Genomic DNA, 16,477 nt, shown 5'->3' on the forward strand with positions numbered 1-16,477 from the left:
GCCCCCACGGGAGGGGCACTCGGGCTCTGCGCGGAGGCCGGCGGCCGCGGGGGCGCACAGCGCGGCGGCGAGGAGCGGGCGGCGGCGGCGCAGGCGAGCCCAGGGGGAGGGTCGGCGGCGCCTCCAGTCCCCACAGCCAACCGCGCGCAGCGCAGCTCGGGAGCGGGACGCAGCGCTCGAAGCCCCGGCAGCGCCCGCCCTCTCTTCCGTGTTGCTTGCCCGCGCGCCAGCGCCCGCTCCGCCCGTGACTTCACTTCGGCTCCACCCCCGCGTGGCGGCGGCTCGCTCCGTCCGAACCCGCGCTCGGCACCAGCCCAGCCCGGGCAAGCGGCCGCCACCTGCCCCGAACCGCCTCTGCCCGCCCCCACCGCGCCCCAACTTGGATGGAGTTGGGGTCCTGAGCTCCTGCTCCTCGTAGCCGGCCAGCGGAGAGCCCCGCGCCGCCACCTCCGGTCCGGGACCCCCTCTCAGCTCCTCTCCGCTCCCGCAATGGGAAAAGTTGGCGCCGGCGGCGGCTCCCCAGCCGGGCTGAGCGCGCTCCTCGCCGGCGCGGGGCTCTTAGTCCTCTGCGCCCCGGGCGCCTGCGGCGGCGGCTCCTGCGGTCCCCCGCTGCACCCCAGCTCGGCCCCACGCTGGGCTCCGACCCGAGGGGGGCTTGCTCACCTGCGGCCGCGAGGCAGGGCTACTGCCACGCCCCTGCTCGGACGCCCCCTGTTTGCAGTGGCCGCCGGAGACCGAGCGCTGTCCCTGGAGCGGGCCCCGAGCACTGGGGCGTCGGTGGCGATTGCTCCACGCTCTGACCGGAGGAGACGGAGTGGAGAGGATCAAGAGAAGGCAGAACGGGGAGAGGGCACGAGAAGACGCCCCCGGGGAGTGCTAAGGGACAGAGGGCAGCAGGAGCCTGGGACTCTGGAGCGGGACCCGGACAAAGCCACTCGCTTCCGGCTGGAGGAGCTGAAACTGACCAGCACTACGTTCGCGCTGACAGGAGACTCAGCACACAACCAAGCCATGGTCCACTGGTCTGGCCACAACAGCAGCGTGAGTATAATGGGACTGAGGGCAAAGGGGTGGAAAACGGAAAGGGTTAAAGTCGGCTGTGTGATTTGATTGAGAATTTGGGGAAATGGGGTTTCTGGACTTGAAACATTGTGCAAACTAAAGTCTTCCCTGCCCGCCTCCCCAAGGATTTAATGTCACCAACTAGGAGACCACCCCTTTCCCACCAACACCGGAGTCCTCTCCAAACCTCTAACAAAGCTTTATACAGGGCAGGCAGATCCCTCTCTCCCGTTTCTTTGGTCTCCTTTGTGTAGGATGGATCCGAAGACCAGGCAAACAGAGCGGGTTAAAGTATTCTGAATGCAGAGGTGAAAGGGTTAAAATTCCAGGCAGTCTGGTGTTCCCTCAAGTGACTTTCTCTTTAACTTGCTAGACTTATGGATGAGAGCACGTAAGATCAAAAAGTCTTTATTCGTAGCCTTTTAATTTTATTTTTATACGAAGCTCCTAACCCCCTCTTCCCGGCACGGAAGAGAAATTCAGTGGATGGTAAGGAGCCCTTAATGTATTCTGTTTCTGGGGACCAAGTGGATGCAAGTTTCAGGACGGGAACTCTCCAGCATCTTCTAACAGCACCAGCCAGTGTGTTTTGAGAGCTGGGGCTTTCCAGCCTGTGAATGAGTGGTTGTTCTCTGGCTTGATCTGTCCCAGGAAGATCAGATATGTCCCTGTGACAACAACTCCGTGTTCTCCCCCATTGCCTGACCTCCTCTAGTGAAGAGTACAGATAAAGACGTAGCTCTTCCTTTATTAAGGGGGGAGAGGGATTGCTGGATTTCCAGGAGGCTGTCACTGGGGAGCGTGGGTGCAAGTCCATGAGCTGTGTCCAAGATCAGGGAAGGTTTTAGATGTTTGGAAAAGCCTGCATGTCTGGAATTTGAGGGAGCTATTCCAGTTTAAACTGCACCTGGAAACTTCAAAGAGCTGAAATAGTAAAGAAAGAGCTTTGGTGGTGATAACTGCAGGTGATTTAGAAGTATGGAAACTTCACCAGGCTGCATTGAAGCAGACAAGAAAATGAAAACCAAGGATGGGTAAACTGAAAAAAAAGATCAAAGTTTCAGCTTCTATCAGGTTACTGAGATTGTAGTATTTGTACTATGCACAGTCTGTGCATCCTGGTACATTTCAAAATGTTTTCAATTGTGATGTTATTGCCAGAAACCTTCCCAGGGAAGTGCCACTTTAGTGAATTGTGCTCACTGTCAGCTTTTTTAATGAAAGTTGTGAACATTTTAAAATAAGAGGTTGTCATTATGGATTCCTTGGGTACATAGATATAAATTGTATTAAGGCAAATTGTGATAAGTAGTATTTTGTATCGTGTCTCCGTCCTGAGAGCCTCAGCACGGTTTTCCCTACAATTCAGCCTTCATGACCAAGGCTATGGTTTTATATGGTTCTCCGGACTGGTTTAATCAAATAATTGAAGCTGAAATTCTTTTCATTCAAGTTCCGGAGACCCTTGCCCTCATTCCTTACCTTAACTGTCCTATCTTTCATATCATAACCACTGAAATTAATCCCCCAATTTGAACCTGAATCTTCTTAAACTGATCAGATAACTTTCGCACTGCTTTAGATGATTAACTCAAAGCTTCTAGCTTTAAGAGGCAATTTTAAACACATCAAACATATTAAATCTTGTATCAAGAAGTAAAGGACTTTGGACTCAAAATATTTCTGGCTTTTAATGTAATTCAAGCCGTAAAATATCACTCACCCATTAGACCTCTAGTTGACCTATTGAAAGATCTTGGAAAGAGCAAGAAAGGGAGAGTACATCTTTGGCAAGTTTTAAACTTCATTTAAGAAATGGTGCCAAGCACTGCCAGCCTTTTTTTTTTTTTTTTAAATGGTGCTTATAAACCCAGTTAGGCTTCTTAGGGTCAGGGCTTGAAGGGGTGACATGTAAGGAAGTCTGAGATAATGTAGGAAATAATCAAGGTGTTAAAAGTTGGAGCACTCAAATCGTGTAAACGAATGAGATTTCTATCCTATTAAGTCTCTCATTCTATAAGGACATACCCTCCATCCGCGCGCCCACTTACATACAAATTGTTGTTGTTTTTCTTCAGTGTATATAAGTAGTAGAGGAAGAGAAATAGTCTTGTATCGGTATCCTCCACAAAGTAGTCCCAGATTCCTAGAAGAGATAAAGTTTAAAATATATTTTGAAGGTAAGGGAGGCAGAAAGAAACTTTTCTAGACAACTTTGTGATGTGAAAAGCAGAGCGGAGACCTGAGTTCTGGTTCTGCCTATTTGTGGTTTGATCTTGGCAAGCTGATTGCCTGAGTGTGAATTTCCTCATCTCTAAAACAGGAGGGGAGGATGCCTGTCAGATTCATTACTGAGAATTACAGGCCAGGATATAGTTAAGAGAGTGTTGTGACTGGAAAGTACTGTATACCTCTTTGTAACTCTCATCTCATTGCACTTCACATTCCCCCCAGAGCAAGAAATCCACTATCCTAACACTGAGGACAGCAGTGGGTGGGAGCTCTCATTTTCTTCTCATTTAGCTGCTGTCCCCCATAAATCCACCCCCAGCCCATTCAGGGCCACTGGCAGTACACCTCCTCTGGACCTATCTCACCTTTAGCTAAAAGCCTTTGCTAAGTAGGGCTTCTGATGACAATAACACCTGCATTAAAGGTGTAAATGTATGGTAATTATAGTCTGCCTGTCAAACTTGTGAAGAACTCTGGATCCTTCTCTCACCTCCTTCCCTTCTCCTTCCTGCCCCCTCCGCTGTTGGACTTGTGCAGTTGTGTAAGGATATGACTGTTTTGCCTTGTCCGTGGGTGTGATATGATTCCTCTGTACTGCAGTCTAGCTTGATGGAAAGTGTTGATGGAGTTGGTGGAACACCTGGGGGGATCTTTTGGCATGAAAAGCGCTGGGTATGAATCATTTGTCATGAGCTTGGTATCGTAAGCAAGAACATATTGTTCCTACCCTACTCATCCAAGGCATGCTGTGCCCTGATCTAAATTTATAGAGTAATTCTTAGTTTGTTAAAATATATATTTGTCTATACCTATGTATGATGGGGATGCGTTTATTCCTTATTTCCAAGGAATTTCAAAGTGCTACACTCATTAATCCTTACAGTATCCCTGTTAGGTAATAGACAGGTGTCAAGTGTTAATATCTCTTTTTCATATTTTTATGCTGGAGTCAATTTGAATATTTCAGTTCACTGTCTTGTCCCTTTCTCACTAGAAGTAGTGTTACAAATTGTTAACAGAGGCTTTTACTTGACATATTTTGCTGTTATGACATCTTTAATACTGCATTTATTGTAGTGAATGACGATCTGGTTGGTTTTCATGTAATTCTTTGCCTTTTGTTATTCTGGGACTTGACATTTGCCATCCACCCTTAGTGAGTCAACTGAGTCCCAGTGAGTCAGGTTTTTGAGTAGATGTCTTACATTCATCGTTTCACTTAATTTTCACAAAAATGTTATGAGTAGTTATTATTATCCCCATTACATTAATGAGGAAACTGAGGCTCCAGAAGGCTAAATGACTTGCCAAGAAGATATAACGGTTCAGTGGCAAAGCAGAGGCTGGCACCCAGGGTGATCTGACTTCAAAACCCCACAGAAGGGCTTGTCTTAGAGACTTTAAGGTAGGACAGAAAAACTCAGACCTTTGGGGATCTGTATTTTAAATAATCCTGTTTTGGGTGGATTTCAGATGGTGGTGAAGGAAGACATAGTCTTAGCTGGAAGCTCTATCTCCTTGTAGAAAAGCAGGGACTATATAACATGTGCCTGTCACATTGCACCCTTTACCTTAAAGTAGTGATTTGGCTGTTCTCTTATCCACCCACATCTTCATCTTTACTGAGACGTGGAATCTGTACCTGATGATTCATTGAGCACGAGGTAATGTGCCATCATTCAGCTTTCAGATCTGGCGTTCTTCAGGAATAGACTCCTCTTCTCAGTTAATTACAAATATGATTTTATAAAGAGTTGCCTATGAACACTTGATTTGGCTATACATTTTGACGTAAGTTTTTTTACCTTTGTTTCCAAAGTAAACTGATGAAGGATTTTAGATTTCTCTAGCAAGCCACATGATAACCTTCTCTGATCAGTGTTTTATGCTATTAATGGGTATTAACATGGTATGACATGGAAGGCAGTGGGTTTGGAAGCAGATTTGAGTTTGAATGTTAGCTCTCCTGCTTCCCAGCACTTTGCTTTGAGCAAGACACTTAAATTCTTTGAGTTTCTGTTTTCTCAACTAAAATATGGGGAGGGCACGTCTTTTTCTGTTTGTTTGGTTTTTTTTTTTCCCCAGAAGATTTGACATCACATATGCAAACTGGCTGGTACATAGTAAGTGCTCAATAAATGCTACTTCTTATTTTTGTAGAAGAAATACTTCTCTACTGGGTTTTTAAGACTCCTGGGTTATAGTCCTGGCTGTACACAAAAATTAGATATGTAGTGACAGCCTGTAAAAATTTTGTGGCCTCAATTTTATCCTCTGTAAAATGACACAAATAGGCCAGAGCATCACTGAAATCCCTTACAGGTTGAAATTCATTAAAAATTTTTGTCAACCTGTAGGTATTGTGCACCTACTACATCTAAATAAAGTCCACTGGGAGTGTTCAGGATGCAGAAATGACACAATGACCTATACCCTTGACCTGTAAGTGAGCAAGCCTTTCATTTCACAAGATTCTTCCTCTTTCCATGGTTTATATGCACATCTATTAATAGGAAATTAAGGCATTTGAGACCCAAGCAGGCATTCATTTCAATGTAGATTTGCAGCAAAATATAGTTTATTAGGTTTATTGTATCATATCTTCAGGTTAAGGCACTTGGTATCTTTGAACAAAAAAAGTGCTTAATGTGAAATTGGAAAGTAAAGATCTCTTAAGATATTTTAATGGAATTTTCTAGACTCATCAGTGTTGACTCTGGGAACTATGTCCACATCCTTTCTTTTTTTTTTTTTTTTTTTTTCCTTTGCGGTACGCGGGCCTCTCAGTGTTGTGGCCTCCCCCGTTGCGGAGCACAGGCTCCGGACGCGCAGGCTCAGCGGCCATGGCTCACGGGCCCAGCCACTCTGAGGCATGTGGGATCTTCCCAGACCGGTGCACGAACCCATGTCCCCTGCATCAGCAGGCGGACTGTCAACCACTGTGCCACCAGGGAAGCCCCTGTCCACATCCTTTTAAAGAAGGACCCCAGAAACTCATAAACTAGGGTAGAGAAGCTGGTGCAATTGTCTAATTTATTTAAGAGAATAATAATTGCTCACATTTAAGGTGAGATTGTCGTATGGCAGCATTACGCTAAGAAGCTTACACAAATTACCATATTTACTTTTAATTCTATGAATGGGTATTGAGTCCTAATATTTGTCAGGCATTGATAGTAGGGACATATGTGGAGTGATGCGCAAAGATGAAAAGAAATGATACGTGCCCTCAGAGAGCTTTCAGTTTGCTGCCCAAACAATGCTCTGAAGAGGTAGCAGAAGGTAAGTGTCCTCTGAGGGTGTCACATGCTATAGGAGTTCAGAGGAGGGATGGGCAGGCATCTTCTGGCTGGGGTGGTCTCCAAACTTCATTGCAAAGCAGGTGTTTCAACTGAACCTTGAAATGTAGAGAAATTTTTAATTAAAAGATGGAGATTATTACAAGGATATTTTGAGCTGAGTGGATGGTGTGAGTAAAGGTCAAGCGTAGAGATGTAAAGGTTCCTATCTATATCAAGGAAGTTAACCTACATTAAATGTAAACTATGTTTAACTAAGGTCTTAACCTTAGACATAGTTTTTAAAATATGATTTAAGCAAAAACATATACACACCCATCTCCTAGTGAGCTTGGCTGTATTCCAGGCCCCCAAAGAAAATAAAAACCTCTATGGTCACTTGAAGGCATAACTGCCCTTATTTGCACATTAAATTTCAGCTGGAGTCATCATTGTTTCATTTTTACCTTGACATTTTTCACACGCAGTTTTCACAGACGGACTTTCTTTTGTTTAAGTTCTTGATTAGAAATATCAGTAGCTGGGCTGCCCGGAGGGTAGATTAATTTGGCTCCCTGACAACTTCTGTTCACTAAACGTATGTAATGTGTTTGTCCTGTCTTTATGTATGTCTCAGTTACTGTCCTTTATCTCTGGCCGGAAAGGGTGGAGAATACATCTGTGTGTCCTAGAGGGGAAACTAGCCAGTGTCCCTACAGTGGCCAACAGGATGGCAGAGAAGAGGCGTGGTCAGCGCGATGTGGGACCAGGCTCCAGGAAAGGGCAGTGGTGACTCCTGAGGAGTGCGCCTCCTTCTCCCTTGGGATGGGTGGAACAATCAAATGGTTGGCAAGAAACAAAGCTGGACTCTTACTGTGCACAGTTTATAAGGAAGAAGAGAGCCTATTCTAAAATGTAGGTAGGGGGATAAAAAGGACGTGAATGCTCTGCAGGAAATCCTACAGGAAATTTTACACGTGTATAAAAGATATTGTGTCTATTTCTAGAGCACTCCTGAATGTCCTTATACCACTTTAGATCGGTTATAGCCCTTTTCTTTTGCAAAATGCTTCAGTTTTCAAAGATGGGAACATTACTTCCATGACTTCAGTTTTATTTTCACCACAGTCCTAGGAGATAGGAAAGACAGATATCATCCGTGTTTCTCAAAGAGGGAAAGCAGGGCGTTGGTATTAAGCAAGTCCGTTAGTGGAAGGACAGGGTCAAACACGTTTTGTCACACTGTACGACTGATTCTCGGTTTGGAACACCGCTGGCTTTCCACAGCCAGGAGATGGGACGCAGCTGCATCCTAGCCTCACAGTTTGCCTCAAGCCTATGCACCTGTGTGTCCATAATGGTTGCCATTGAGGGATGAAGTATGGAGGTTGGCCATGGAGCTCCTGAGTTCCAGGCTCAGCTATTCAAGTTATTTATCCTGGGCTTCAGCGCAAGGACAAAAGTCATGTACTTGGCATTGTTTAAATCTTTAAAAAGGGACCCTGAGGAGAGGAGATGGGACTTTTTACAGGTGAGGGGTCTCCGGCAGTGAATAACCCATCTGTCATGTATGTTCCACTGCTAATGGTCTTTGGAGATGAGATTGCTTATCACTGGGCTTATTGCAGCAGGGGGTTGGGGAGAAGAGGGGGAGAGTCACGTCCTCCCCTCTTCAATTGTCTTATGTCTATGAAATCTGGTTGAAAATAATATTAAGTATGGTCTTCATCAAAGGAAACTAGAGCTTCAACTTTGGGGAGCAGCATTAGTCAAACTGAAGGAGTGCCTTGTTGACGCTAATGGATTTTATTTGCTCAAGGATTATAATAGAGATCCCAGCTGTTGCCTTCTCTACGTCCTCTAACTTTTGGGTGCAGGGTGGGGTAGGTGGGGGAAGGGAGCAAAGGAGAGTTTGCTGCACACTAGGGGTAGCTCTCTGCAGCCAAATGAGCTACATTGATTATAAGAGAAATCGCTCTTAATGATAATGATATAAATAGCCATCAATTTAGTGACCAGATTCCCTGGAAGTACATCCTAGGGCATCACCACGTTATTCACTTCATCCTCACACCACCCTTACAAACTAGATGTCATTATCCTCATTCGAAAGCCGAGGAAGTCAAGACTTAAAGATCTTGCAAAGGAAACCATAAACAAGACCAAAAGACAACCCTCAGAATGGGAGAAAATACTTGCAAATGAAGCAACTGACAAAGGATTAATCTCCAAAATTTATAAGCAGCTCATGCAGCTCAATAACAAAAAAACAAACAACCCAATCCAAAAATAGGCAGAAGACCTAAACAGACATTTCTCCAAAGAATATATACAGATTGCCAACAAACACATGAAAGAATGCTCAACATCATTAATCATTAGAGAAATGCAAATCAAAACTACAATGAGATATCATCTCACACCGGTCAGAATGGCCATCATCAAAAAATCTAGAAACAATAAATGCTGGAGAGGGTGTGGAGAAAAGGGAACCCTCTTGCACTGCTGGTGGGAATGTGAATTGGTACAGCCACTATGGAGAACAGCATGGAGGTTCCTTAAAAAACTACAAATAGAACTACTATATGACCCAGCAATCCCACTACTGGGCGTATACCCTGAGAAAACCAAAATTCAAAAAGAGTCATGTACCAAAATGTTCATTGCAGCTCTATTTACAATAGCCCGGAGATGGAAACAACCTAAGTGTCCATCATCGGATGAATGGATGAAGAAGATGTGACACATATATACAATGGAATATTACTCAGCCATTAAAAAAAACAAAATTGAGCTATTTGTAATGAGGTGGATGGACCTAGAGTCTGTCATACAGAGTGAAGTAAGTCAGAAAGAGAAAGACAAATACCGTATGCTAACACATATATATGGAATTGAAGGGAAAAAAAGTCATGAAGAACCTAGGGGTGAGATAGGAATAAAGACACAGACCTACTAGAGAATGGACTTGAGGTTATGGGGAGGGGGAAGGGTAAGCTGTGACAAAGTGAGAGAGTGGCATGGACATATATACACTACCAAACGTAAAATAGATAGCTAGTGGGAAGCAGCCGCATCGCACTGGGAGATCAGCTCAGGTCAGTGCTTTGTGGCCACCTAGAGGGGTGGGAGGGAGGGAGACGCAAGAGGGAAGAGATATGGGAACATATGTATATGTATAACTGATTCACTTTGTTATACAGCAGAAACTAACACACCATTGTAAAGCAATTATACTCCAATAAAGATGTAAAAAAAAAAAAAAAAAGATCTTGCCTGAGGTCACCGAGCTCGAAGGTGGTGGGGGCAGACATAAAATTTGAGTTTTCCCCTTTCTGGCTCCAGAGCTTTTTCTATTTGATCATGTTCTCCCTTCGTCGGCGTTTATCTCTGAATTTCTTTAGAGAGAAGTTGACAAGTCAGTGCGGAGGGGTGGTGGGAGAACTCTTGGCAAGAGCACCCCATCTCGGGGCGCTCCCTTTCACAACACCCCCATCTCAGGTCCCTGACCTGATACACTTTACGAGGTAATAAGCTGCTATGTGATGGAGCTTGATCAAAGCCCTCACCTCCCCCGTCCTCTTCCCAAGAGTGGATCATCTAGGGTTATTAGTGTGTGTCATCTTGTTATCCTGGGAGGATGTGTAGGATGTGCCGATTGGTTTCTCCCTGCTGGCTAATGACCCTAGAATGACAGTGTGGACAACTTGTTCACTCTTTAAAGGAGGTACTAATAAGAATCATGTTATCAGGCAACCAACTTATCATGTTGTGCCCCGAAGCCAAAGGATTGATGCCTCTAGTGGTCTTCCTCTAATCAGAGTTGCAGGGGCTATTGAGACACAAAACTGTGGGCCGTGGATCCAGGGCCTATGGAGGGAGGTTAAAAGTAAAAGGTCTTTCCCTATCTCAATACTTCCCAAAGTGCACTCTTGATTAGAATCATTAAAGGGGGAAAAAAGCTCTTTTAGGCATGGTTGTGAACCTGCTTAGAAACCTGTCTGCAGCACTCTTTACCCTGCCTTGCATTTTTCTGAGTTGGTGGAGGAATTCTTACCTGAGCAGGCGTGGGCTCTCTCCTTGGGCACTTAGGGCAGCGTTTCCCAGAGTTTGTCATCATGGAACCTGCTTTTGAATCTGCTGATGGGGAGTGGGAATCTTTATGTTTTTCAAACTCCCTTAGGAACACTAAAGGTTGAAAATAATTTTCCTAAAATCTATGTGTGAGTTTTGGGGTCCCTGAACCCCTTCCATTGTCTGTACAATCTTATGTCAATATGCTTTACTTTTCCGCAAGGAGAGCTGAAGCCCAAAGCTTTTATCAGCTTCTCAATGAAAATTATGACCCCAATGGTGAGGACCCGGTAGAAGGTTCTCTAAGAGAAGGAGAGATGATTACATGGCACAGCACTGGTGCCCCAGGCAGAGGAAGATGGTACCTTTCTGCAAGATGGTGCTATTTCTACACTGAATATGTTCTATGCAGTTATCTTTCCTGGATGTCCATATGACCATGGGCAAAACAAGTGGCTAAAAGAGTACATTATTTTAAATATAACATAATGTTTAGTGATTGGTTTGAATTCCCACTCCTAGGTATGCTAACTTGGGCAATAAGCTTTGTAATTCTGTACCTTAGTTGCCTCATCTGTTTAATGGAAATAATAGTGGTATACTTTCTATATGGTTTCTTGATGGTTGAAAGAGACAATAGATATAAAAACGCTGAAAGTGGCATCTGCCATAGAGTAAGCAATCAGTAAACATTAGCTATTATTATTATCGTCATTACTGTGTTAGTACTAGTACTAATAATGCTCGAGTATGATGTACTAAAAGATGTTTGTAATATGTTGCTCATTGCTTCTGTTTCTGTATTTATGTTTTTTCATTCCAGTTCCATTTTCTTATAAGGAGGCCAGGACTCTCTTCTGCTCTTTTTTTTGGCATATGCCTTTCAGCATCTCCAGCTATTTGCACATGATGGTTGTAATAGGGTTCTGGACCCAATTTCCAGTGTGTGGGTTGGGGGCTGATAGGTTCCACAGCGACAATCGATTCTCTGACACCAGCTGGGTGTCCAACAATTTAACTCAATTCTGACACTGTCTACACAGAGGTCACATCAGATTTCACAGGTTAAGGACTCAGTCCCACAAGACTGTCCTCCCCACCTCCCACTTCCAAGGCCAGCCCCAAGTCCAGGTTATCACCTGTGCTTCTGAGCGACAGGCTATAGATTGGAAGGTTCAACGACTCCCTTCTTGGGTTTGATTAATTGGCTAGAGTTGCTGGCTCACAGAACTCAGAGAAACGTTTCACCTACTAGATTACCAGTTTATTTTTAAGGATGTAACTCAGGGACAGCAGATGGAAGAGATGCCTAGGGCAAGGTATGGAGAAAGAGCGTGGAGCCTCCCTTTGCTCTCTGAGTGCACCATTCTTCCTGAATCTCCACCTGTTCACCAACCTGGAAGCTCTCGGAACCCTGTCTTTTTGGGTTTTTATGGAGGTTTCATTACATCAGCACAGTTGAATAAATCATTGGCCATTGGCCGTTGATTCAAACTCCAGCACCTATCCCCTCCCCAGAGGTCAAGGGGGCTGGACTGAAAGTTTCAATCCTCTGATCACATGGTTGGTTTTTTGACAACTGGCCCACATCCTTAACTGTGGTCCGAAGTCACGTAATTAAACTCTCATCACAGGAAAACCCAGGGGTTTGAGGGGCTCTGTGCCAGAAATGGGCACTAAGACAAAATGTATATTTCTTATTATAAATCACAATATCACAACTAGCTTACTAAATATTTTGCTGTTTTATTTGCTGTATCCTTGGGGAAAACTGGCTTTCATATAAAATAAATGACCCATGACCTTCCATATGAGTGTTGTAGAATATTCAGCCATTAAAAGATTGCTTATATGTTTATATATATATATACAAATTATATTTATAAATTATTTACATTTATAAATAAATATATCTATATATATTTATTTTGGGAAAGCTTCCACAAAATACCAGAAAGAGGAAATAAAATAATACATAAATAATAAAATATAAAATAGTACAGATGTAAGCCCCACAAAGTAAGGGTTTCTTTTTTTTTTTTTTAAACTGGGTTGTTGCCTTGTATATCCCAAGTCCCTAGACTTAGAAGTGGCTCAATATATGTATATATATTTTTGGAATTTTTGAATTTTATTTTTTTATACAGCAGGTTCTTATTAGTTATCCATTTTATACATATTAGTGTCTACATGTCAATCCCAATCTCCCAGTTCAGCGCCCCCCCGCACCCCCCCAAACTTTACCCCTTTGGTGTCCATACGTTTGTTCTCTACATCTGTGTCTCAATTTCTGCCCTGCAAACTGGTTCATCTCTACCATTTTTCTAGGTTCCACATATGCGTTAATATACGATATTTGTTTTTCTCTTTCTGACTTACTTCACTCTGTATGACAGTGTCTAGATCCATCCGCATCTCTACAAGTGACCCAATTTTGTTCCTTTTTATGGCTGAGTAATATTCCATTGTATATATTTACCACATCTTCTTTATCCATTCGTCTGTAGATGGGCATTTAGGTTGCTTCCATGACCTGGCTATTGTAAATAGTGCTGCAATGAACATTGGGGTACATGTGTCTTTTAGAATTATGGTTTTCTCTGGGTATATGCCCAGTAGTGGGATTGCTGGGTCATATGGTAATTCTACTTTTAGTTTTTTAAGGAACCTCCGTACTCTTCTCCATAGTGGCTGTATCAATTTATATTCCCACCAACAGTGCAAGAGGGTTCCCTTTCTTCCACACCCTCTCCAGCATTTGTTGTTTGTAGATTTTCTGATGACGCCCATTCTAACGGGTGTGAGGTGATACCTCATTGTAGTTTTGATTTGCATTTCTCTAATAATTAGTGATGTTGAGTAGCTTTTCATGTGCTTCTTGGCCCCGTATGTCTTCTTTGGAGAAATATCTATTTAGGTCTTCTGCCCATTTTTGGATTGGGTTGTTTGCTTTTTTAATATTGAGCTGCATGAGCTGTTTATATATTTTGGAGATTAATCCTTTGCCTGTTGATTCGTTTGCAAATATCTTCTCCCATTCTGAGGGTTGTCTTTTCATCTTGTTTGTAATTTCCTTTGCTTTGCAAAAGCTTTTAAGTTTCATTAGGTCCCATTTGTTTATTTCTGTTTTTATTTCCATTACTCTAGCAGTCCCTCAAGACTGCTTTGGCTATTAGGGGTCTTTTGTGTCTCCATACAAATTGTAAGATTTTTTGTTCTAGTTCTGTAAAAAATGTAACTGGTGATTTGATAGGGATTGCATTGAATCTGTAGATTGCTTTGGGTAGTATAGTCATTTTCACAATATTGATTCTTCCAATCCAAGAACACAGTATATACCTCTCCATCTGTTTGTGTCATCTTTAATTTCTTTCATCAATGTCTTATAGTTTTCTGAGTACAGGTCTTTTACCTCCTTAGGTAGGTTTATTCCTGGTATTTTATTCTTTTTGTTGCAATGGTGAATGGGATTGTTTCCTTAATTTCTCTTTCTGATCTTTCATTGTTAGTGTATAGGAATGCAAGAGATTTCTGTGCATTAATTTTGTATCCTGCAACTTTACCAGATTCATTGAGTAGCTCTAGTAGTTTTCTGGTAGCATCTTTAGGATTCTCTATGTATAGTATATCATGTCATCTGCAGTGACAGCTTTACTTCTTCTTTTCTGATTTGGATTCCTTTTATTTCTTATTCTTCTTTGATTGCCCTGGCTAGGACTTCCAAAACTCTGTGGAATAATAGTGGTGAGAGTGGATATCCTTGTCTTATTCCTGATCTTAGAGGAAATGCTTTCAGTTTTTCAACATTGAGAATGATGTTTGCTGTGGGTTTGTTGTATATGGACTTTATTATGTTGAGGTAGGTTCCCTCTATGTCCACTTTCGGTGTTGAATTTTGTTGAAAACTTTTTCTGCATCTATTGAGATGATCACATAGATTTTATTCTTCAATTTGTTAATATGGTGTATCACATTGATTGATTTGCATATATTGAAGAATCCTTGCATCCCTGAGATAAATCCCACTTGATCATGGTGTATGATCCTTATACTGTGTTGTTGGATTCTGTTTGCTAGTATTTTGTTGAGGATTTTTGCATCTATATTCATCAGTGTTATTGGTCTGTAATTTTCTGTTTTTGTAGTATCTTTGTCTGGTTTTGGTATCAGGGTGATGGTGGCCTCATAGAATGAGTTTGGGAGTGTTCGTTCCACTGCAATTTTTTGGAAGAGTTTGAGGAAGATGGATGTTAGCTCTTCTCTAAATGTTTGATAGAATTCACCTGTGAAGCCATCTGTTCCTGGACTTTTGTTTGTAGGAAGATTTTTAATCACAGTTTCAATTTCATTAGCTGTGATTGGCATGTTCATATTTTCTATTTCTTCTTGGTTCAGTCTTGGAAGGTTGTACCTTTCTAAGAATTTGTCCATTTATTCCAGGCTGTCCATTTTATTGGCATAGAGTTGCTTGTAGTATTCTCTTATGATGCTTTATATTTCTGTTGTGTCCGTTGTAACTTCTCCTTTTTCATTTCTAATTTTATTGATTTGAGTCTTCTCCCTCTTTTTCTTGATGAGTCTGGCTAAAGTTTTACCAATTTTGTTTATCTTCTCAAAGAACCAGCTTTTAGTTTTATAGACGTTTACTATTGTTTTCTTTGTTTCTATTTCATTTATTTCTGCTCTGATCTTTATGATTTCTTTCCTTCTACTAACTATGGGTTTTGTTTGTTATTCTTTCTAAATTCCTTTAGGTGTACGGTTAGATTGTTTATTTGAGATTTTTCTTGTTTCTTGAGGTAGGATTGTATTGCTATAAAATTCCCTCTTAGAACTGCTTTTGCTGCACCCCATAGGTTTTGGATCGTCATGTTTTCATTGTCATTTTTCTCTAGTATTTTTTGATTTCCCCTTTGATTTCTTCAGTGATCTCTTGGTTATTTAGTAGCGTATTGTTTAGCCTCCATGTGTTTTTGTTTTTGCTTTTTTTTCCCTGTAATTGATTTCTAATCTCATAGCATCGTGGTTGGAAAAGATGCTTGATATGATTTCAATTTTCTTAAATTTACCAAGGCTTGATTTGTGACCCAAGATGTGATCTATCCTGGAGAATGTTCTGTGCACACTTGAGAAGAAAGTGTAATCTGCTGTTTTTGGATGGAATGTCCTATATATATCAATTAAATCTATCTGGTCTATTGTGTCATTTAAAGCTTCTGTTTCTGTATTAATTTTCTGTCTGGATGATCTATCCATTGGTGTAAGTGAGGTGTTAAAGTCCCCCATTGTTATTGTTTTACTGTCGATTTCTTCTTTTATAGCTCTTAGCAGTTGCCTTATGTATTGAGGTGCTCCTATGTTGGATGCATATCTATTTAGAATTGTTATATCTTCTTCTCGGATTGATCCCTTGATCATTATGTAGTGTCCTTCCTTGTCTCTTGTAACATTCTTTATCTTAAAGTCCATTTTATCTGATATGAGTATTGCTACTCCAGCTTTCTTTTGATTTCCATTTGCAGGCAATATCTTTTTCCATCCCCTCACTTTCAGTCTGTATGTGTCCCTAGGTCTGAAGTGTGTCTCTTGTAGACAGCATATATATGGGTCTTGTTTTCATATCCATTCAGTGAACCTGTGTCTTTTGGTTGGAGCATTTAATCCATTCACACTTAAGGTAATTATTGATATGTTAGTTCCTGTTACCACTTTCTTAATTGTTATGGGTTTGTTTTTGTAGGTCCTTTTCTTCTCTTGTGTTTCCCACTTAGAGAAGTTTCTATAGCATTTGTTGTAGAGCTGGTTTGGTGGTGCTGAATTCTCTTAGCTTT

General features: G+C 42.1%; 1 protein-coding gene across 3 annotated transcripts in view; it reads left to right on the plus strand.

Moving 5' to 3' along the window:
- Positions 1 to 489: 489 nt before the first annotated feature.
- The window catches only part of SORCS1 (sortilin related VPS10 domain containing receptor 1), a gene marked incomplete at its 5' end in the record, with an annotated part of 555,414 nt that continues 539,426 nt past the window's right edge, over positions 490 to 16,477 (plus strand). For all 3 annotated transcript variants that reach the window (XM_082855012.1, XM_082855013.1, XM_082855011.1), the window contains one exon: positions 490 to 1,041. In XM_082855012.1, the coding sequence (XP_082711138.1) occupies positions 490 to 1,041 (552 nt within the window). The remainder of the gene's footprint in view (positions 1,042 to 16,477) is intronic.

This window comes from Leucopleurus acutus, assembly GCF_964270905.1.
Source record: "Leucopleurus acutus genome assembly, chromosome: 14".
NCBI classification, from domain to species: domain Eukaryota; kingdom Metazoa; phylum Chordata; class Mammalia; order Artiodactyla; family Delphinidae; genus Leucopleurus; species Leucopleurus acutus.